This window comes from Salmo salar, chromosome 26, assembly GCF_965601325.2.
Source record: "Salmo salar chromosome 26, fSalSal1, whole genome shotgun sequence".
In the NCBI taxonomy this organism is placed as follows: Eukaryota; Metazoa; Chordata; class Actinopteri; order Salmoniformes; family Salmonidae; genus Salmo; species Salmo salar.
The window spans coordinates 2,916,974-2,941,473 of record NC_138316.1 but is presented as its reverse complement, the minus strand read 5'-3'; the positions used below and the strand labels follow the sequence as shown (position 1 = coordinate 2,941,473).

The 24,500-nt window shown below is 41.8% G+C and overlaps 1 protein-coding gene across 1 annotated transcript; it reads right to left on the bottom strand.

Moving 5' to 3' along the window:
- Positions 1-11,205: 11,205 nt before the first annotated feature.
- Positions 11,206-20,357, bottom strand: slc18a1 (solute carrier family 18 member A1). Its single transcript, XM_014174874.3, has 16 exons — positions 20,235-20,357; positions 19,042-19,210; positions 18,336-18,672; positions 18,133-18,191; positions 17,876-17,959; positions 17,655-17,747; positions 17,275-17,364; positions 16,748-16,791; positions 16,221-16,281; positions 15,911-16,006; positions 15,739-15,817; positions 13,793-13,844; positions 13,643-13,706; positions 13,436-13,555; positions 13,143-13,276; positions 11,206-12,672 (listed from the first exon to the last, which is right to left on the bottom strand). Exons 2-16 carry the CDS (start codon positions 19,166-19,168, stop codon positions 12,565-12,567), a joined length of 1,548 nt encoding a protein of 515 aa, XP_014030349.1. The 5' UTR covers positions 19,169-19,210; positions 20,235-20,357; the 3' UTR covers positions 11,206-12,564.
- Between the last annotated feature and the right edge of the window lie 4,143 nt (positions 20,358-24,500).

Sequence of the window (24,500 nt, the reverse complement as noted above, 5' to 3'; positions counted from 1 at the left end):
TTGAACAAGCAACTTAACTCAAATAATGATGTGTGCGCTAGGCATCTCTCTCCAGCTCTCTCCGGGTTGTTGTGCTGCTTGGCTGGCTAGCTGCTCAATGTGTTCCTCCAGATATTGCCACTGTTCTCCCCTACACTGCAGTGCACACTGCCACTATCAGCTGTGTGTCTCCACCAGTTCCAGAAAGTCCACTCCTTGCATGCGTACTAAATATCATGAATCATAGATTCAAGGAAATTCTCTTCATCTTCACTGTCCAACTGCATTGTCACGGAGCTGGAACCAGCAGAAGAGGATGGAGTGGCCTTAAAGCTGTATGCTGCTGTGGTGCAAACTGCTGCAGAACTTCACTTGGTAGTTTATACTGGTAACAGGTATCACCAGCCAGCTTCAGTCCATACCGCACCAGGAGTATGGAGTTGAGAGTGTGCAGTGACATTCTATTTCTTAACTTTGACTTGACCACACTCATTTGGCTGAACAGCCGTTCAACCTCCGCATTTGAGTGTGGCAAGGAGCTTTGCACAGTTTTTCAAATGGATTTGACCCGGAAGAGTCAGTGTAGTTATTCACTTCACTCCAAAACTCGACTCTATTTTCAGTTGAATCCCACCTAAACAGATGGATGTTTCTCCATTGGGAAACAATTTTATCAACTGTTTGGGGCTGGTACCCCAGTAGCTCAGCTATTTTAATAATTTCAGTGGTGCCTTTATTGTGCTCTAGCATTCCCTTAACACTGAAAAAGGCCATGTTTCGCAAGGTTTCTAGGTTGTCTGGGAGCCTTGCTTGCAGCTCCTTGCTTAAAGCAACAATGTAGTTGATGTACTTTCTCCGAATGACCTTTTCATCCTCTGGTGCAAGACTGAGTTGGTACACCGTGCTCTCGAAAAGGTACCCAAGGTACGGTGATGTACTGAGATGTCCATCAATGGCATCCTTCTGGACATCAATTTTTGCCATAGGGTTGACTACTCTGCTGCAAATTTATGTTAAGAGGTGTACCAGATTGTCCAAAAGCTTGACAGGATCTGTTTGCTCTCCCTCAAATGACTTCACTGCAACTTGTACGTTGGACAGTATTGATTTCAAGAATGTCAGGTAGACGTAGATGGTCTTGTCCATGTACATGGAGTGGAGCACATCCGCCATGTAACAACGCTCACTGGCATTGGTCAACTCAAAGTGGAGTTTCAGTTCTTCCCACTGGCTCAATTTACGAGTTACCGCAGGTTCAATCGATAGCCAACATGTGGCACACACTTTGGTGATCTGCAGGGGTTTCTGGCCACAATTAATGGTGGCATACACTGCTTTGTACGCCTCGCACCGTTTTTGGGAAATTGAAAACCAGTTGTAGGTTTCTTTGATTAAGTACTCAACACTCCTAGGTATGGTTTCTTTGGATGCTGCACTGACAGCCAATTGTAAAGAATGGCACACACAGCAGATGAGTATCAAATTGGGAAATGCACATTCCTCCTTTAAAATCTTGTGCACCCCGTTGTGCACCCCAGTAAGCACGGACACATTATCTGATTTCCGAGCTGGTCATGGGTGCCCCTCAGCCACGCTCAAGGTCCTAAACGATATCATAACCGCCATCGATAATATTCAGTACTGTACAGCCGTCTTCATCGACCTGGCCAAGGCTTTGACTCTGTCAATCACCGCATTATCGGCAGACTCAACAGCCTTGGTTTCTCAAATGACTGCCTCGCCTGGTTCACCAACTACTTCTCAGATAGAGTTCAGTGTGTCAAATAGGAGGGCCTGTTGTCCGGACATCTGGCAGTCTCTATGGGGGTGCCACAGGGTTCAATTCTCGGACCAACTCTTTTCTCTGTATACATCAATGATGTTGCTCTTGCTGCTGGTGATTCTCTGATTCACCTCTACGCAGACGACACCATTCTGTATACTTCTGGCACTTCTTTGAACATTGTGTTAACAAACCTCCAGACGAGCTTCAATGCCATACAACTCTCCTTCCGTGGCCTCCAACTGCTCTTAAATGCAAGTAAAACTAAATGCATGCTCTTCAACCGATCGCTGCCTGCACCTGCCCGCCCGTCCAGCATCACGACTCTGGACGGTTCTGACTTAGAATATGTGGACAACTACAAATACCTAGGTGTCTGGTTAGACTGTAAACTCTCCTTCCAGACTCACATTAAACATCTCCAATCCAAAATTAAATCTAGATTCGGCTTCCTATTTCGCAACAAAGCATCCGTGACTCATGCTGCCAAACATACCCTCGTAAAACTGACCATCCTACCAGTCCCCGACTTCGGCGATGTCATTTACAAAATAGCCTTCAACACTCATCAACAAATTGGATGCAGTCTATCACAGTGCCATCCGCTTTGTCACCAAAGCCCAATATACTACCCACCACTGCGACCTGTATGCTCTCGTTGGCTGGCCCTCGCTTCATATTCATCGCCAAACCCACTGGCTCCAGGTTATCTATAAGTCTTTGCTAGGTAAAGCCCCGCCTTATCTCAGCTCACTGGTCACCATAGCAACACCCACCCGTAGCATGCGCTCCAGCAGGTATATTTCACTGGTCACCCCCAAAGCCAATTCCTCCTTTGGCTGCCTTTCCTTACAGTTCTCTGCTGCCAATGACTGGAACGAATTGCAAAAGTCACTGAAGCAGGAGACCCATATCTCCCTCACTAACTTTAAGCACCAGCTGTCAGAGCAGCTCACAGATCACTGCACCTGTACATAGCCCGTCTGTAAATAGCCCATCCAACTACCTCATCCCCATATTGTTACTTATAATTTTAAGAAATTGCTCCTTTGCACCCCATTATCTGTAATTATTTCACCACTTTGGCCTATTTATTGTCTACCTCCCTTATCTTACCTCATTTGCACATGCTGTATATAGACTTTTTCTCTATTGTGTTATTGACTGTATGTTTTTTTTTATCCCATGTGTAAGTCTGTGTTGTTGTTTGTGTCGCCCTGCTTTGCTTAATCTTGGCCAGTTCGCAGTTGTAAATGAGAACTTGTTCTCAACTAGCCTACCTGGGTAAATAAAGGTGAAATAAAAAGATATGAGAAACATATTTAAGATACAGAGAACAGTGTAAAGAACATGAGGGGAGATAGAGAGCTGGTTTCAAGCGCAGGGCACAGCAGGTGTTTATTGCAATGGACCACAGGAGGAGGCAGGTAGCTGGGTCCAGGGGCAGGCAGAAGGTCATACACAGGGGGTCTAAAAGGGCAACAGTACAGGCAGGGAAAAGGCTAGTAACGTAGTCCGGGAGATCAGGCAATAGGTAGATAACAGGAGATCCGGTAAGCTAAAGTACAGGCAGGGAATAGGCAAAATGAGTCATTAGTGAGGCAGGCAAAAACTATCATACACGGGAGGAGGCACGCTCTGAAAGACGTGTCACAAAACAAACAATACCTCACAGTGATGGGGTGCAAAGAACTGAACTAAATAGCTTCCCTGTGGCTCAGTTGGTAGAGCATGGTGTTTGCAATGCCAGCATGGTGTGTGCAACACCAGGGTTGTGGGTTTGATTCCCACGGGAGGACAGTATAAAAAATAATAAAATGCATGAAATGAAATGTATGTATTCACTACTGTAAGTTGCTCTGGATAAGAGTATCTGCTAAATGATGTAAAATGTGTGTGACAATGACAAACAGGGGATTAGAATTCAGGCGATTGGGATCTGGAGAGTGAGCTGCATTCAGGGGATTTAGGTGTTTGAGAGCGTGGGCTAGAAAGTGAGCTGTGTTCAGGGGATCTATGTGTTTGAGGGTGTGAGTTGGAAGCAGATGTTACAGACAGGCATTTTTCTTATGGAAGGATTTCAGTCTTTTCGCCAACTCTTTTCCAATAAGGATTTTTAGGTATTGTATTTTTTTTTACATTTGATATAATTTATTATTCATCTTGTCTATTTCTACAAAATGTTTTGCTAGGTTATCGAGTTGGAGTGTATGGGAGTCGAAACAGAATTCCTTATCCACAACCCCGATGACCCCATACCAGTCAGCACAACCTCATCTGGGAGGGCAAAGGAATTTATTGAGGGCCAGTTTTCTGTACACTTTTCTGGTACACATATTTAAAAAAATCTATCAGACTTGATTTTCCTTTGCGAAAAATGTATCAACCCCCGATCAACCCCTGTCAATTCATTATAATCCACAGAACAATTCACATTTCCTGTTACTGCACGATTATTTCCTGCTGTAGCAAACTGACTCAAATTAAGATCCTACATCTGTACATCTATAATGCCTTTAAATACACTCATACAGTACTGTGCCTCTTTTATTGTTACACCTAGGCAAACCTGCAGCTTGACAGTCAAAGGGGTTTGACAAGGCTAGGATGCAAGGAGTACAAGCCTTATTAAACCAGAAGTCTAGTATGTATCTTTTTATTTGAAGTAACTATTAAAATGTACTGTATATATGTGATTCAACAATTAAATAACGGTCCTGCCCCGCTTTTAAGCAAGCTTAAAAAATGTAACCTCCAAAAGTCACAGGAAGAGTTCTGGATACAAGGGTTGACATTTGATTTATAAAAACATATGTGGTAACTGTGCCTTGTTGGTTTACATTGCTGATATTGCAGATTTCTTGATTTCTGGATCATTGGTAGAAGCTTGAAATAATGTGTACACTTGATCTTCCTTCACTAAAGCCTTAATTCTGTTTAGGTTTAAATGAAGCAGGTGGACTTGGCAGAGTTCCATACATGGCTGTGGCTGCCAATAAGGTGGTCATTGAGGTAAAGGGCATGCCAGGTGGACCAACTATCTACCATTTTTGGAGGCAGGCCGTGGCATCAAGTTCACAATAAGTAAGATGCAATGCTTTCTACAATGTTTCAATGCAGAATTGTAATGTCTTGGTCATTGAGATGAACAACTTTGACATGTACAGTACAGGCAGTGGCTTGACCCATTCCTTTAGAAAATCAGGACATTCCCTTTGAACAGATACCCATTGTGGCCATTGCTCTCATTAGAGGCAACGGTGGGCTTTGCTATATATGGCCATCCACCACTTGTTGTTGTTTTCTTTTGGGCCAATGTGTCTGCTGATTTTGAAAATAGAAAGAGTCATTTCAGAATTAGAAAATGGGTACATTTGTGTAAGCTCATTTATCACACTACTTTATGGATGAGGTGTTTCAGTGCAGACGCTAAATTAAAAACACATCTGTTTGATGTTATTTGTTCAAAGTGTACTGTAAATGTAGTCAGCAAGTCAACCTGTATTTTGTCTTTGATTATGAAGAACATACTTTATTATCTTACAATTTATCACGTTGTAATTTCCAGTCATACACAGGCATCCTTGCAGTTGCAATGAACTCCATTATTACTTATCCATAATGAATTGTTTTTTAATAAAAAATGTTTTTAAACATTGTGTTGGGTGTAATTACATTGATAGATCTAGTGAACATTGGATAAGCAACTCTGAACTGCACTGGTTGGGCATGACGGAGAGAAATTGTCAATACAAGCCTAACACCAAAGTTGCCTGAAGCAGAATGGAAATTATGCCCTGACCTGTTATGCCCTGACCTGTTATTCAGAAGACAATCCTTGTATCTAATTTATATAAGGTTGGTTAACTTACCGGCGTGGACCCAAAACACACACATTCTACACATTTATAAACTACCTTTATAAAGTTTTATTGCCACCATGGTGTTATTTTTACTGAATCTTATACAGCATATCAAATAACATGACAATGATCCACATCATATGGGTCAGCCGGTCCTATACGACTTTGGCCAACCTGTTATACCCCAGAGGTTGTAAGTCAAACTTTTAAAGGTTGGTATTACTTGTATTATTATGATAGGGCTCTGAAACCCAGAGCCGAATGACTTCAGACTGAGCATTTCACACTTGAAACGGCTAACGACAGTGAACTCAAGTTAGGGTTAGGGGTTATATTTACTGTCAGAAGGTCCTATACCACTTTGCTCAACACGTTATACCCCAGAGGTTGTAAATCAAACCTTTAAAGGTTGGTTTGACTTGTATTATTATGATAGGGCTCTGAACCCCATAGCTGAATGGCTTCAGACTGAGCATTTCATACTGTAAACGGCTATCGACAGTGAACTCAAGTTAGGGGTAGGGGTTATATTTCACTTTATATTTTTACTAAAAGCTATTAGCCAAATGGCTTGAAACTATGCTTGAAACGGAGCAAGCCATTCGGCTATATGGAGAAATCATGTGGCACAATGGAACGAGACACAATTGAAAGTTATGGTGTATTTTACAATGCACTGCTAGAACGGGTTAAGTGTATATTCGATTCATTAAATAATTTTTAATCAGTACACTGGGTCACATTTGTTTGGATAGTCCGGATTTTCCATCTGTAGATGCACTACAGATAGTCATACTATTAATAAACTATGTGTTGATAAGCAACTGTTTGCTACGGTTACGGTTAGAATTAGGTTTAGAATAAGGGTTAGGGTAAGATTAAGGGTTAAGTATAGGGTAAGGGCTAGTAGTTAGTTGAAATGTTACTGTCCATCTGTCGATGCTCTACAGACTATCAAAATAAGTGTTACCATACACTGTAAACTGATTCATTTTGGCAAACAGAGAGAAGTTATACTGTAGTAGGATGTCAATGGGATTGAGTAACATACAAAAGCATTCTCCTGCTCTCCCAGGTTTTTTTTTTTACAGTTTTCTTCAATCACTGGTGCAATTATGTGGTACATTTTCACAACTATTAGCACATAAATCAACAGATCATCAAAATGGGACGTGTTTCAAAACAAGTACATTTTCAAGTACATTTTCAATTGACTGAGTACAACAAACATATTCACAAAGTCACTTGTTCACTGCACCAAATCAATCATACAATTGGCATACATATTACATCTAAGTATCTGCTTTTCACAATGTATTATTCACATAAGTTTTGATATGATTTTCTTGTAATTTGTTAAAATACATACTAAATATGACTCAATCAATTAGCTCAAAACTGATAACTAGTAAAACAAATTGTATAGTGTATTTCAAAAGTAAAGCGTATAGTTTACATATACACAGTGTACAAAACATTATGAACACCTGGGCCTAAATTCACAAAACACTTATTATGGAAAAACTTAAGCTTCTAAAAAAGTTAATAAGATAGTTCTTAAGTGCAATTCCTCAACACTATCTTAATGATTTTAATGGTTTAAAATAATTAATGAGTGAATTAAACATCTTCTATTGCTTTCATGATCTTATTCTCTCACTGCCCAGAGTTTAGGACAAGGGTTTAGCCATCTTGGAGACAAGGGTTTAGCTATCTTGGAATTAAGAACAAATCCAATAACTTTATTTTCAATAATCTAATTTTGTCTTAACGTTTTGCTTAAGGAGAAACATAAGAAATAGCACAATAACATTTCCAATAACCTTTTTGACGAATAGCAACTTTGCTTAACTTTCTTCATAAGTCTATAGTTAAGGAAAAAATGGCAGTTAAGAAGAAAAATTGCAGTTAAGAAGAAATTCACAGGTTTTGTGAATCTCGGCCCTGCTCTTTCCATAAGATAGGTGACTGACCTGGTGAATCTAGGTGATGGGTTCTGACTTCTAAACTTGTAATATTGTTCATCATCAGGTATCCAATGGAAAGGAAGGGCCACAGTCTGGTTGCTACACCAGAAGTTAATGGTTATCTGTAGGAAGAATGTATATGGTGGAGTCAATTAAGGTCGGATATGAGCCAGGGGCTTGTAATGTACTGAGTAAAGGAAAGGCAATTGCTTGGTTGCGGTCACTGATAAGGGTGGAGAGCCGTGGATTAGTGAGGAATGGGGGCCGAGGTCAGGTAAGGTCAGGTCATATTAAGGGAGAAGGAACAGTTTATTACCCATATCACTTAACTTCCTTTCTAGCAATGACGATGTAATGTTTAGAGCGAAGGAGGAGTTCACCTAAATTGGAGTATGCATACTGTATTTGTGCTGGTGGGAACATGTCTTTGTTCAGCTGTCTGACCCACTGGGTGAATAAACTTGGTTTGAGCTTTTATAGTTGTCCGTAATTTTTTACCTTGTTATGTAGAACCTAACATAGGTGAAAGCTATGATCCCTTATCGATGTCACTTGTTAAATCCACTTAAATCATTGTAGATGAAGGGGAGGAGACAGGTTAAAGAAGGATTTCTAAGCCTTGAGACAATTGAGACTTGAATTGTGTATGTGTGCCATTCAGAGGGTGAATGGGCAAGACAAATGATTTAAGTGCATTTGAACGGGTTATGGCAGTAGGTGCCAGGCGCACCGTTTTGTGTCAAGAACGGCAACGCTGCTGGATTTTTCACACTCAACAGTTTCACATGTGTATCAAGAATGGTCCACCACCCAAAGGACATCCAACCAACTTGACACAACCGTGGGAAGCATTGGAGTTAACATGGGCCAGCATCCCTGTTGGATGCTTTCGACACGTTGTAGAGTTAAATCAAATCAAATTGTATGTCACATGCGCCAAATACAACAGGTATACAACTGGGCCACCCAGAGTTGTCCTGAAGTCACTCCTGTGTTGTCTTGCTTGTGTGCTTAGGGTCATTGTCTTGTTGGAAAGTGAACCTTCGCCCCAGTCTGAGGTTCTGAGTGCTCTGGAGCAGATTTTCATAAAGGATATCTCTTTACTTTGCTCCGTTCATTTTCCCCTAGATCCTGACTAGTCTCCCAGTCCCTGCAGCTGATGGTGTCATGTTTCCTCCAGACGTGACGTTTGGCATTCAGGCCAAAGAGTTCAATCTTGGTTTCATCAGACCAGAGAATCTTGTTTCTCATGGTCTGAGAATCCTTTAGATGCCTTTTGGCAAACTCCAAGCGGGCTGTCATGTGCTGAGGAGTGGTTTCTGTCTGGCCACTTTACCATAAAGGCCTGATTGGTGGAGTGGTACAGAGATGGTTGTCCTTCTGGAAGGTTATCCCATCTCCACAGTGGAACTCTGGAGCTCTGTCAGAGTCCCCACTGGGTTCAAGGTCACCTCCCCGACCAAGGCCCTTCTCCCCCGATGGTTCATTTTAGCTGGGCGGCCAGCTCTAGGAAGAGTCTTGGTGGTTCCGAACTTCTTCCATTTAAGAATGATGGAGGCCACTGTGTTCTTGGGGACCTTCAATGCTGCAGAAATGTTTTTGTACCCTTCCCCAGTTCTGTGCCTCGACACAATCCTGTCTCGGAGCTCTACGGACAATTCCTTCGACCTCATGGCTTCGGTTTTGCTCTGACATGCACTGTCAACTGTGGGACCTTATATAGACAGGAGTGTGCCTTTCCAAATCATGTCCAATCAATTGAATTTAGCACAGGTGGACTCCAATGAGGCTCCCGAGTGGCGCAGCGGTCTAAGCTGCTGGAGGCATCACTACAGACCCTGGTTCAATTCCAGGCTGTATCACAACCAGCTGTGATTGGGCGGCGCACATTTGGCCCATCGTTGTTAGGGGTAGGCTGTCATTGTAAATAAGAATTGACTTGCCTGGTTAAATAAAAAATCTAGTTGTAAAAACATCTCAAGGATAGTCAATGGAAACAGGATGCACCTGAGCTCAATTTCAAGTCTCATAGCAAAAGGTCTGAATACTTATGTAAATAAGGCATTTCTGTTTTTTGTTTTTAATACATTTGTAAACATTCTAAAAGCCTAAAAACGACCCAACCAAGCCACACTGCTTTTTGACACAATGCCCGCCAGCCACACCAATGTGTCAGAGGAAACACCGTACACCTGGCGACCGTGTCAGCGTGCATGCGCCCGGCCCACCACAGAAGTCGCTAGAGCGCGATGGGACAAGGACATCCCTGCCGGCCAAGCCCTCTCCTAACCCGGACGACGCTGGGCCAATTGTGCGCCACCCCATAGGTCTCCCGGTCGCAGCTTGGACTCCAACCAGGATCTGTAGTGGCACAGCTTGCAAATGTGATGCAGTGCCTTAGACCGCTGTGCCACTCGGGAGGCCCCCGACCCCCCCTTTTTATTATCTATGCATAATGACTTTACCCCTACCTACATGTACATATTACCTCAACTAACCTGCACCCCTGCACATTGACTCGGTACCGGTGACCCGTGTATATAGCCTCGTTATTGTTATTTTATTGTTGCTCTTTAATTTTTTTACTTTCGTTTATTTTGTCAATATTTTATTAACTTAAAAAAAATTTAAAACCTCATTGTTGGTTAAGGGCTTGCAAATAAGCATTTCACGGTAAGGTTTACACCTGTTGTATTCGGCGCTTGTGACAAATATATATATTTTTTGAGCTTACCAACCAAAATTTCAGGGTCAGGCTGTTGAAATTACAGATAGTCCCTTTAAGGCAAAGCTATGTTTAATTCTACACTCAAACAGTAAAATCCCTTTGTAAAATAATCTAAGAGAAGTAATGTCGTCTGGCAATGCATGATTAAGTTTGGTTATAATTCCAAAATATGTCAATGCAATTGATGAGGACTTTCATAGCATCTACTGGTAAATGTAATGGAAATCTTCATATCCCAATGCCTTTTTTATTTGTGTTCTATTGGTTTGACCACAAGTAAAGACAATGACAGATTTGACTCATTTGGGTAGTGACGATGTCCAGGATAGATCACATGTGATATCTCCATCCTTGTACCAGTCTATGTATGACGCAGTTGTGTTTAATTATCACACACATTTATCTGGAAAGCCAAACAGGTTCCTATTCCGTCATCTCAGAGTAACAGCCTAGGAGTTGCCTGTTGGCCAAGCTTACAGCCTAAGAGGAGGGGAAAAGACCATCATTGATGGGAAAACACAATATGAAAACATGCATATATTGATTGAGTGAGGAAATAATGTGAAAAATAATATACTGTTTAGACAAACAGGTAGGGAGCCTAGTGGTTAGCGTGTTGGACTTATAACCAAAAGGTTGCAAGATTGAATCCCTGAGCTGACAAGGTAAAAAAAAATGTCGCTCTGCCCCTGAACAAGGCAGTTAACACACTGTTCCTAGGCAGTCATTGAAAATAAGAATTTGTTCTTAACTGACTTGCCTAGTTAAATAAAGGTAAAATAAAATGTGGTGTCTCAAATAAAACTTCCACCATTTTGAAATAGCCTCTCATTTGAGTCTTCTGGTGAAACTTTCCTTTATTCAAACTACAGTATAAAGCTGGAGTGTTCCACTTGATTCATTGTAGTTTACTTTTTATTTTGTTTTCCAGATACATTTAATAAGACTTCATTTAGCATTTATAATGTGCAATCAAATATACACTTTGGCTTTGACAATTTGCTTTGCATCACATGCACTTGTTTTGCATCACATCACATCACATGCACTTGCAATATGTTATTTATGTGGGCCAAGAAGATTTGAGGCATTTGAGCCACAATGATGCCAATCTTGCTCTCTTTATCTCATCTTTGCCTCTTTGTGTTCATAATTTCCACTGCTTGGTTAGAAGTAAACCGACCCAACACAGCGTTGTGTCCCAAATGGGACCCTAGGCTATTCCCTATATAGTGCACTACTTTAGACGAGAGCCCTATGAGTCCTGGTCAAAGTAGTGCACTACATAGTGAATAGGGTGCCATTTGGGACAGAGACAGAGCCTTGCTACAGCCAAAGAGGAAATTAAAGGTGAGGTGAGATAGCTCTTGCACTATACCAGACAGCAGCCGATTGGTTGATACAGGGAGACACACTAGAAGAGCTGATATTACATGTTACAGCATTTGAACTAAAAGCTCTGAGCTTTTATGATCTCTGAACAAACATTGTTCTCTAGTCGAGCATTGTGAATTAAATAATCCGCTTTCATGATCGTGGATAGGTTATATTCAGCAATTAGGAATAGGCCTAGGAATAAGCATTGATCTAGATCTAGACCAATTAGTTATCCGGATACACATTGAACATATCTTGACGTTCATATTTCAAACATTGAAAGCTACTGATTCATACGGTAGGCTCAACAAATGAACATAAACGTAGCTACAATCAAATGCCAAATGCATGTAAAGACATCATTTTCAAGCTTATAGTAGGTTTTAATGTTTGTTGAGCCTGCACAAGTGTCCCTTTTACCTCTTAGTACATTAAGCGAAATTATTTACAGAAATCTGACAGAGAGTAACTGAAAGTAACCAAGTTCATGCATACACACACACACACACACACACACACACACACACACACACACACACACACACACACACACACACACACACACACACACACACACACACACACACACACACACACACACACACACACACACACACACACACACACACACAATAAATAAATTGCAAACACTTCTGTCACTATACATGCCATATTAAAAACACAGGTGCCATTGTTTGTTATTTCTAGTAATAAACTAAGTACAGAGGTCATTAGGAAACTTTGAATACAGATAAGTGCTAACAAAATGCATTTTCTAGACATCATGTCAATTCAAAGGCATTATGAACAATGCCTCTGCTCTTTCACTGTAAAAAAAATGTGTGTGTTGGGTTGACAAGGAGCATGTTACTCCTCTGTTTCCTCCTCGCTCTCGTCACTCAAAGGGAACTCTCGACACTCCTTCTGTGTGTTGTAGCTCTTCCTGTGCAGCGGGCATTCCTGGTCTATGATGGCCTACAAGACACATAAGACATTTGTAAAACATTGTCATGGGCCCTGATTTCGGGGCATACAATTATTTTACAAGAGTAGGAAATCATCTTTGTTTTCATATTTGACTCTTATACTCCTATTTGTATTATTAAATAATTAATTGGATATTATTACTTTCTAATAATTTATTCCTTATTTTCTGTTATGACTGTATCTTTGAAGTGCATGACCATCATCTTTAAAACCATGATCATAATTATTCGGTAAAGACCCACATCAATGAGGCACTATCTTTTCTACAATTATACCTTTGGCTAATACACCTTCCCACTATATGTGAGGGCTGATTCTCTGTTAGCTGGCACTGATACAAACACATTGGATTGCAAACCTCACCTCCTAGGATGTGTTAGAACACGTTGGTCCAGACATTCTGGTGGGTCTGGATTATGACTGGAGCCAGGGGATAGCAAATAGGAAATACCACTCACCATCTTCTCCTCCCTGATGGCAGGATTACGCAGGAAGAAGCACAGGGGAGCGTAGAAGATGTTGATGATGCCGATGAATACCATGAGGTAAGGAAATCCAATGGCCCTGACCAAGGAGCCCCCTATCGAAGGACCTGGATCACAACAACACGGGAGACAGAGGATGCTGCGGGGTCAGAGAAGCTAGGAAAAGTTGAATCGCTGGGACCACCGGGCTGGGTCATACAATCCAAGTGATTTACTGTATTTGCTGTATTTGTGTAGAAGCAGACAACAAAGGAATTATCACTCACCAATGGCAAAACCCATACACAATGCGACATCAGCTATGGCGTAAACACTGCCGTAGACCGAGGCATGGCGAATATCCACCAGGTATCCCATTATGGCCATCATAGAGGAGTCCACCATTCCTAATACACACAGCAGACAGTTCATAGTTGTAATGGTGATTCAGACCATCATTCATATGTGTTTCTATATAACACATTAGCACCCACCAATAGCAAACCCCAGGCCTGCATTTGGACCAATAAGACCATAGATGTTCTTTGCAAAAGGAACCTATAGGACAAGAAATATGATGGTTATTCATTGAACTACTTTGTGATCTTGCAGAGCCAAAAAAGTGCATAGGAAATAATACTCACGCAAAGGAGACTGATGCCAACAATAAACATCCCAATCATGGAGCACAGCCACCTGAGGAGAGAAAAATACCTTCTCCTGACTGCGAATCATCAACTTCATCACACACACACGCACGCACGCACACACGCACGTACGCACACGCACACACACACACACACACAGAGGTAGACTGGGCCCATTTTGGGCAGTCCGCCCCTGCACACACACACACACACACACACACACACACACACACACACACACACACACACACACACACACACACACACACACACACACACCGATTCACACAACCCCCATAGGCTTACATGAGATCTCCTTTACTGAGTGACTAGCATTAAAGAGATGGAGAAATGCTTTATATATTGATCATTGATACAGTACCAGTCAAAAGTTTGGACACACCTACTCATTAAAGGGTTTTTCTTTATTTTGACTATTTTCTACATTGTAGAATAGTAGTGAATACATCAAAACTGTGAAATAACACATATGGAATCATGTAGTAACTGAAAAATTGTTAAACAAATCATAATATATTTGATATTTGATATTCTTCAAAGTATCCACCCTTTGCCTTGATGACAGTTTTGCACACTCTTGGCATTCTCTCAACAAGCTTCATCAGGTAGTCACCTGGATTGCATTTCAATTAACAGGCGTGCCTTGTTAAAATTTCATTTGTGGAATTTCTTTCCTTCATAATGAGTTTGAGCCAATCAGTTGTTAAAAAAAAGTTGATATTAAGGCAAGAACAGCTCAAATAAGCTAAGAAAAATGACAGTCCTTCATTACTTTAAGACATGAAGGTCAGTCAATTCAGAAAATGTCAAGAACTTTAAAAGTTTCTTCAAGTGCAGTTGCAAAAAATATCAATCGTTATGATGAAAATAGCTCTCATGAGGACCGCTACAGGAAAGGAAAACCCAGAGTTACCTCTGCTGCAGAGGATAAGTTCATTAGAGTTACCAGCCTCAGAAATTGCAGCCCAAATAAATGCTTCACAGAGTTCAAGTAACAGACACATCTCAACATCAACTGTTCAGAAGAGACTGCGTGAATCAGGCCTTCATGGTCAAATTGCTGCAAAGAAACCACTACTAAAGGACACCAATAATAAGAAGAGACTTGCTTGGGCCAAGAAACACAAGCAATGGACATTAGACCTGTGGAAATCTGTCCTTTGGTCTGATGAGTCCAAATGTAAGATTTTTGGTTCCAACCGCCATGTCTTTGTGAGATGCTGAGTAGGTGAACGAATGATCTCTGCGTGTGTGGTTCCCACTGGGAAGCATGGAGGAGGAGGTCTGATGGTGTGGGGGTGCTTCGCTGGTGACACTGTCTGTGATTAATTTAGAATTCAAGGCACACTTAACCAGCATGGCTACCACAGCATTCTACAGTGATACGCCATCCCATCTGGTTTGCGCTTAGTGGGACTATCATTTGTTTTTCAACAGGACAATGACCCAGCTATTTTACCAAAAAGAAGAGTGACGGAGGGCTGCAGCAGATAACCTGGCCTCCACAATCACCCAACCTCTTGAGATGGTTTTGGATAAGTTGGACCGCAGATTGAAGGAAAAGCAACCAACAAGTGCTCAGCATATGTGGGAACTCCTTCAAGACTTTTGAAAAAGCATTCCAGGTGAAGCTGGTTGAGAAAATGCCAAGAGTGTGCAAATCTGTCAACATGTCATAAGGTGGCAACTTTGAAGAATCTAAAATCTAAAACATATTTTGCTTTGTTTAACACTTTTTTAGTTGCTACATGATTCCATATGTGTTATTTCATAGTTTTGATGTCTTCACTACTATTTTAAAATGTAGAAAATTGTAAAAAATTAAGAAAAACCCTTGAATGAGTAGGTGTGTCCAAACTTTTGACTGGTACTGTATGCAGGAACAAATAGAAGATAACGGGAGAAGATCAACGAAAACCTACCTTCCCATTTTGTTAGCCAACAAACCAAATAAATTGGTGCCAATAAGGTAAGAAATGCTTGCTGGTAGGAAAGCCATACCTATAAATCAAATGCAAAACACTGTCAGGCACAGGAAGGACTATTGCAATCTAAAATATTAATTGTTAAGAAAAAGACAACGCAGGAACGTACCAAGCAGCCATTTGGGAGAGCACATGGTCTGCATCATCCAGATGGGAAGTGTGGGTTCCAGAATGGCGACTCCCATGTTGGCGAAGCACAGAGAGCCTGAAACCAAAGCACCAAGGTCAGCTCACTTCTGTTTTATGACTATGTCTACGTCCCAAAAGGCAACGTAATCCCTATTTAGTGCACTACTTCACCCATAGGGCCTGGTCAAATGTAGTGCACTAATAGGGAATAGGGTGACATTAGGGACACTTACTCTGTGTTTAGCCTTCTTCTCTGGTTTGTTATTCTGACAGTCAAGGCCCAGTCTCACCTGCGCTTATGAGAATGTAGGGGTCCTTCAGTAGGGTCAGCAAAGGAGTGCCCTCCACACTCTGTAAATTAATGTGAAATGTTAAGCCAGAGGAGACAGAAAGACAGAAAAAATGTCTGTTTTTTTCTAATGTGAGGGAGTTGTGAAACGTCAACATTCTAAAATAAGACAGCATGTGTAACTTAATGCAATGATGGCTTCTGTTCGGTGCATCTTGAACTACATTGATTTGTACACACTTTGGCTCAATCTGAATTTGTCTTTCCGAGGTTCCTCACATCCTAGCTCCTCACCTCCTACTCTACAGTATTGGAACAGAAGGTCCAACGTCCCTCGCCTCAGGCTTTCTTCTCTAATGGTTTGTGGAGGTGGGAGGTGGGATATAGCATTTGAGAAATCAAGGAAAGATGAATTGAGATGAAGCCCCACTATTTTCAGTGATTGGGATTTGATCAAGTCAGTTATGTTCATTTTGAGAGTGTATTACATTTTTTTTATCTTGAAAGAGATGGTAAAAGTATACTCACTCCTGGTGAAATCTTTGATGGCTGAAGTATACAAAGCTGTAACGCTGTGTGTTTAGAGAGTCAGTCAGTTGCCATTAAGGAACATTCCTAGAATATATTTTGTCCTCTCTGAACAATACAAACACAAGAGATAATCTGGTAACACTTTACGTTACAGTGCCCTTATTACTGTGTAACTACTCCTGTAATTACAGTGTAACAACAAATATAGTAATTCCTCATATTACACTGAACTAAGCATAACTCTAACCTTAGCACTGACCCTAAGCCTAAGTAACCTTAAGTACATTGTAAGTACAGACCGTACTGTACAAGTGCAACGAGAATTGTAATTACTCATTATTACACTGTACTGAGTGATTACGATACTCGTTGCACTGTAATTACAGGAATAATTACAATGTAATAAGGTCACTGTAATGTAAAGTGTAACAGATAAACGGTATTGAACCAGTCAATGCAGTCATAGCACTGAGATTAAATCAGTTCTTGATGTAATATTATAAGAAATGTTTTAACTTGATTACCTCCATCAAATACTGCAAGAAAAGCCAAGATTAAGAAAGGAGCAGTCTTCCCCACAAATTCATACATCACACTGCCAAATGGCGCTCCAACTGTCAAAGACATTTTCAAGAAAAAATAACTGATTTTACATATATTCCACTTGATGATTTCAAGTTTGTCATGTTGTAGCATAAGACACATTTCACCATAACCATTTGCTATTTAGCAGATGATTTTATCCAAAGCAACTTACAGTAGTAGTGCATACATACATTTTCGTAAGGGTGGCCACAGTGGGAATTGAACCCAAAACTTGGGCATTACAAGTGTTCTGCTCTACCAACTGAGCCACACTGGAACACTAGGATCTTAGAAAGGGGGAGTAAGGGGAGTAACTCACTGAGGACACCCATGGCCAGTCCACCCAGAGCGATCCCCATGGCTACGCCTCTCTCCTCATCATTTGTGTACGCACTGGCCAACATTCCCAGCCCTACAGGAGAAGACATGCTTTTCACTTAGACATTAAGATGCTAGGACAAAATAGTTCAATTTCTATTGCAACACTGTGGAGTTAGGATATTATTGTGAAACACAAAACACAACACCCACACACAGTACCTGCCACAGAGGAGAAAGAGGAACCAATTCCCTGAAGAGAGCGAGCAAAAAACAACAAGGCGTATGTACCTGAAAAGGCAAACACTGACAACCACCAGACACAACCAGCGTGGTAAGATAAAATCAAATCTAAAGATGACACATTGGAGTTGTGAAACAGTCATGGTATGTATATTAGAGATCACTACCTCATTTATATCTCATTATCAACTGTGTGTAACAAGTTAGAAGTGTGTGTCAGTGTCAGACACGCATACTTATTGTTGAAACAAACATGATGATGAAGCCAGCAAACATTGGTATGTGATATCCAACCCTTGGGGAAAAAGAGAAGGATATGATTAGAACTAATGTGTATTGTATTTCTTCATTTTCAATAAATGAGCAATTGAACACCGTCCTAGCTAGCTGTGATTTTGTCACACACAGAAAACACTTGCTGTGTAGCCGGAACATGTACCTGTTGGTCAGGGGACCCACGAAGGGGTTGATTAGAAGCTGCACCAGAGCCTTGGAAGCAAAGAGGAGTCCCACACGAACATTCTCCTTGTCCAAGAAGGCACTGTCCTCCTGGCATGTGCTGCCTTTCACCTGGCTGGAGTTTCTGGAGATGTTGAAGAGGAGGGCCTCAGACAGGTTGCTCTCAGAGCCTCTGAGGCTGTAGGAAGTGTTGTCATAGAAGGAGTGGACCGAGGCCAATGTGAAGCCCTCCTCAGATGGCCCCTGTGTGCTGGGCTGGATGAAGGGGTCTTGTGTCGGGTGGTCAAGGGCATATAAAAAGGTTGGGATGATGGGCACTGCGAGAGAGGAGAGACGACACATTTGGGTTTGGAGGAGACTGTGGACTTTAAAAGGCAGGCAGAAGGAAGAGAGGTCAACCCTTTTGTCTCAGTACCGGGGAGGCACAGTGGATCTACTCCATGAGGGGTAATGTGGTCGCACTGCTCTCTGTCGCACCAAGTTATTCTCTGTGTGCTCTCGAAGTCAGGCCAGGTAAAGGCAATTGCCATGGTCACGCTAGCTGCACTGTTGGCCCTGCAGCTAAATATTAAAACGTGTGATGTCCCTTTTTCAATGCAGATGTCACTGCCCGATCTAAGGTACACGCCACATGCACTTTTGAAAGTGTGTGTATGTGTGTGTGTGTGTGGGTTGTCTGGACTCACCGACAACAGTAAGCAGCATGTTATCCAGTAGCAGGGCTACACACACGACCACCAGCACCAGTCTGGAGGAGCCTCTGCTCTGTCGCAGCCACTCCCGCACCCACGCCAAGGGGTTGAATAGTGGCATAGCTCTCCACGTTCCCTGGGCCAATAGCTACAGAACAGTTCTCTTTTTCGGATGAGAAACAGATATGCTGATTATTAAAACATATTTGACAACATCAACATTTGTTTACCAATTTAGTCACAAGAATATGTCCCCACAACCGTGTCTGTACATTATCGTTACACCACTACATTTGAGTTAGTCCTCAACTAACTACACATAACCTACTCCAGGTATAGTCTTTTCATCTGAAAATATAAAACCGTAATAGTAAATGATCTGAAGGGGTCTCATCTCTCCGTGTGTACTACCTCCAACGTTACCTATCCCTGCCCTGCCCTGCAGCCACCACTCATGCACCATCCATTTCAATTTAATAAACTGGGATGTGGTAGCTAATGGAGTGAACTGGTGGCTGCTGCCTGGATGGTCAGGCATGGTATTTCTGGAGAGACATTTGGCTCCGAGGATGTTTTTTTTTCTTCTCAGCAATAGGATTAGACTTCCTCCAGGGCCCTCTCCAAACCCTGCCTGCTGTGTTCTGTTCTGATCAAGGTAAAGTGCAGCCTGCTTGCCTGCCGTGGTGCTCACATACTGTAAATAAGGACTGGTCCATATGTTAAACAAACGTCTGATCGCACAGCTCCATCATGTCTCGTTTTACCACGTGCTAGTCAAGAACAAATGTGCAAAGGGCTCAGTACACACAGTACCAATCTTCTATGAAAATCACGATGTCTTTCAGTAACAGAGGTGATTATGGATTAAGTTTATAATTTCTGCAAATTAGGTTTGCAGAGAAATCTAAATAGCTTACTTTTATCTTCAGACATCTTACATTACTATATTGACACATCATATAGCCCATGGTTACCATGCGTAACTGGTGGGAACAAACCAATGGATAACATTACAATTCATGTTGAGTCATATTCCATGCATTATTTGCACCTTTAATGATTACAGAACAAACTATAATTAACATTTCTAAAATGGATTAGCCTCATCCTCATCAATTTCAGTTAGGTCTATAGTAAAGTATTGAGGATCCCTTAAGTCCAATTCGACCTGAGTCAAGACCTCTTACCTTCAGATACATCCTGCAGATCCACATCGGATACAAGTGGTCATCTCATCCTCCTGTTGCTCTATTTAAGTCCTCTTGTGGCTGCCCTTTTTTCATAGGGTAGTCATAGCCCCCTCACAAACACATGCACGTACGCACACATACTGTACACACTCCCTGACCTGAGCTCACTCTGCGTCACAGGGGGAAGTAATTGTCTACATCTGCTGCTCTTTATTGAGAGGGGTGGGTGGGTGAGGGGGGGCTGTATAACCTGAGGCTGGTGTTGTTCACAATAAGCTTTATCTGCCATCTCAGCCACATTAACCCTTTTCAAACTGTGGAACAACCTGGTCTTTTCCCCTGGCCTGTTTACATTGCACCTTTGTCCAATTGGCTCTGTCAACAGGTTCCTGTGACGCTAGCGTACCAGGAAGAGAGTCTTGTAAACTGTAAACAAAAGGCAGCACACCTCCAAACCGGCTGCTGGAAAACCTGGAGCCACTGTTGGTTCACTGGTTGATATGCAATTATCATATTATCAAAGTGTAAAATTGGTCCAATTAGAAAATGAAGGATTTTGAGAATTCCTGAAATCCACACCACTCACCCATCTAAAGAATTGTTCACACTGCAGGCCTTAATGCTAAAATCAGTTTTGTTTTTCAAATCCGTTTTGAAATACTTACTGTCCAAATAGCAAGTTACAAGTGACCAAATAGGATTTGTCATTTGCTGACATGGCTATGCTAGTCATAGTAACGACAGGTGTGTGTACAGTGGTGTTGGCTAATTGGTGGTGGTGCTCATGCTTCCCATCACTCAGAAGTTATGTAGCAAGCTAAGATGACAACAATTTCTGCCATGGACGTTTCCCAGTTGCTTTGAATGCTCAAAGAACACTTTTAAAGCGTCAAAGGATAAGATGAGCCAACTGTCAAAATGAGTCATTTTTGGCCAGCCAAGGCAGTCAACTAGCTTGCTAGGTAGCTGTTAAGCTTCCTAGAACATTCACTAATTTGTTTTTAAGCAATTAACAAGATAATTAGCTACCATATGGTCTTGTCAAACTCTCAACAGAGTAGCTAGCAAGCAACAATATATGACAATTAAAAGTGAATAAACCACTTGAGGGCAAATAAATCTGATTTTACCATTCAGACACAAATCACCTGGCCAGGAATCAGATTTGTATCTGACTTCAAAGCACCTTTGAAGGTGGTTTGAAATGTGAATTGAAACATCTGATTCCATGTGCATGGGCTGTATAGACTTCAGGAAAAATAATAGATTCTAATCGGATTTGCAATTTTTTTTTGATTTGAGTCAAATCAAACTGCCAATGTGAACATGGCTTAAAAGTACCATGTGAATCTAAGAGGGATAACTCCTCTATAGCTTGAATTATTTTCTTTGCATAAATGATAGTCATGTACTGTTACTATATTTCTGTCAGCTTGGAATGAATTAGTGGTGTGCATGGTTTTTAGTGGGGTAGGGAGTACTGTGTTTTGATAACTGAAATTCACCTGGAACTGAGCAGGTGCCATTGCCTACTAGCTCGAGGGTAGGCTTTAAAAAAGGCAGACCTGAATCAAACAGCCCTAGGTGAGCTGCCTGGACCAATGCAAGTTCACTCTCCCTGTGTGCACATGTGTACACATCATGTAAAAATAGAGAAGAGACAAAAAAATGGAATCAAAATCACATTTAATTTGTCAGATGCGCCGAATACAGCGTGTGTAGACTTTGCCGTGAAATGCTTGCTTACGAGCTTTTCCCAACAATGCAGAGTTAAAAAGAACAATGCAACTGTAAGCAAAAACAGTAAACATTGTCCCCCAAGAATGATGCAGCACCCTCCCCTTTGGACGAATTAGTGACAACAATTCAAACTAGACTATACTGAAAGTAACAAAACATGTGCCCGTTATAGCGCCACCGTGTGGTCGATGTGAATGTTCTTGCATATGTTGAGTCTTGACAGTGTTTGCAATATCTGTACCAAATTTTGACCATGACTATGACCCGGTGAATGTTTATTGCTTAATGATCATGTTGTTTTAGGTAGTAGTCTGGAAAATATTGCATTGAGAGACCTTTGTCCATATAAGCCACATATCAAGGTTTGTGCAGATCGGTCATTCAGTGCCAGAGGAGTAGCATTTTAAGTGTTTTTCACAAAATTCAAAATGGCAAAGAATCCATCATGTCGGACCTTATGGATCTCTGAAGCAAATGTGTTCCTTGTGAGGAGAGGGACCAATGTACCACATTTCATGACTTTAGGTAAAATGGGGTGAGGGGCATGACATTTAAAAGTTAGAATTTTCAATCACTTGTTATAGCGCCACCATCTGGCCAATCCGTGTAATTTTGTAAATGCTGGATCTCTATGGCAAGACACATCATTCACCCAAGTTGAGTCAAAATCAGGCTAGTGCTGACTAAGATATCTCATGTGACAAACGTACTAACAGACGGAGAATGCACCGGAGAAGATGGCTGACGTTTTACGTGCTCCTAACCAAATGTGTTTTTGTTCGTTTTTTGCATTATTTGTAACTTGTTTTTTTACTTATTCTGTACATAATGTTGCTGCTTCCATCTCTTATGACCGAAAATAACTTCTGGACATCAGAACAGCGATTACTCACCACGAACTGGCAGAAGCTTTTTTTTCCATTAACGAGTCCGACGAGCCTGACGTGAAGGACATACTGCTTTCCCGGGAACAGGCCCAAATCCCCATCATTTGCGTGAAGAGAAGACACAGAAAAAGAGGACAGAGGTCGGGATGCCTTCTGAGAATTCGTAGGCAATCGAATAAACACCCACTGCCTTCCGTTCTACTAGCTAACATGCAATAATTGGAAAATAAAATCGACGACCTACGAGGAAGATTAAACTACCAACGGGACATTAAAAACTGTAACATCTTATGCTTCACGGAGTCGTGGCTGAATGACGACATTATCAACACACAGCTGGCTGGTTATACGCTGTATCAGCAGGATAAAACAACATCATCGTCTGGTAAGACAAGGGGGGGGTCGGACTATGTATATTTGTAAACAACAGCTGGTGCACAATATCTGAGGAAGTCTCGAGGTTTTGCTCGCCTGAGATAGAGTATCTTATGATAATTTGTGGACTACATTATTTACCTAGAGTGTTTTTATCTGTATTTTTCGTAGCTGTCTACATACCACCACAGACTGATGCTGGCACTAAGACCGCACTCAATGAGCTGTATTCCGCCATAAGCAAACAGGAAAACGCTCATGCAGAGGTGGCGCTCCTAATGGCCGTGGACTTTAATTCAGGGAAACTTAAATCTGTTTTACCAAATTTCTATCAGCACCTTAAATGTGCAACAAGAGGGAAAAAAACTCTGGACCACCTTTACTCCACACACAGAGACGCGTACAAAGCTCTCCCTCGCCCTCCATTTGGCAAATCTGACCACAATTCTATCCTCCTGATTCCTGCTTACAAGCAAAAATTAAAGCAGGAAGCAACAGTGAAATGGTCAATAAAAAAGTGGTCAGATGAAGCAGATGCTAAGCTACAGGACTGTTTTGCTAGCACAGACTGGAATATGTTCCGGGATTCTTCCGATGGCATTGAGGAGTACACCACATCAGTCATTGGCTTCATCAATAAGTGCATCGATGACGTCAACCCCACAGTGACCGTATGTACATACCCCAACCAGAAGCCATGGATTATAGGCAACATCCGAAATTAGCTTAAGGCTAGAGCAGCGGGACTCTAACCCGGAAGCTTATAAGAAATCCCGCTATGCCCTCCGACGAACCATCAAACAAGCAAAGCCTCAATACAGGACTAAGATCGAATCGTACTACACCGGCTCCAACACTTGTCAGATGTGGCAGGGCTTGCAAACCATTAAAGACTACAAAGGGAAGCACAGCCGAGAGTTGCCCAGTGACACGAGCCTACCAGAAGAGCTAAACTACTTGTATACCCGCTTCGAGGCATGTTTCACTGAAACATGCATGAGAGCACCAGCTGTTTCGGACGACTGTGTGATCACGCTCTCTGCAGCCGATGTGAGTAAGACGTTTAAACAGGTCAACATTCACAAGGCCGCAGGGCCAGACGGATTACCAGGACGTGCACTGCGAGCATGCGCTGACCAACTGGCAAGTGTCTTCACTGACATTTTCAACCTCTCCCTGTCTAAGTCCGTAATACCAACATGTTTTAAGCAGACCACCATAGTCCCTGTGCCCAATAACACTAAGGTAACCTGCCTAAATG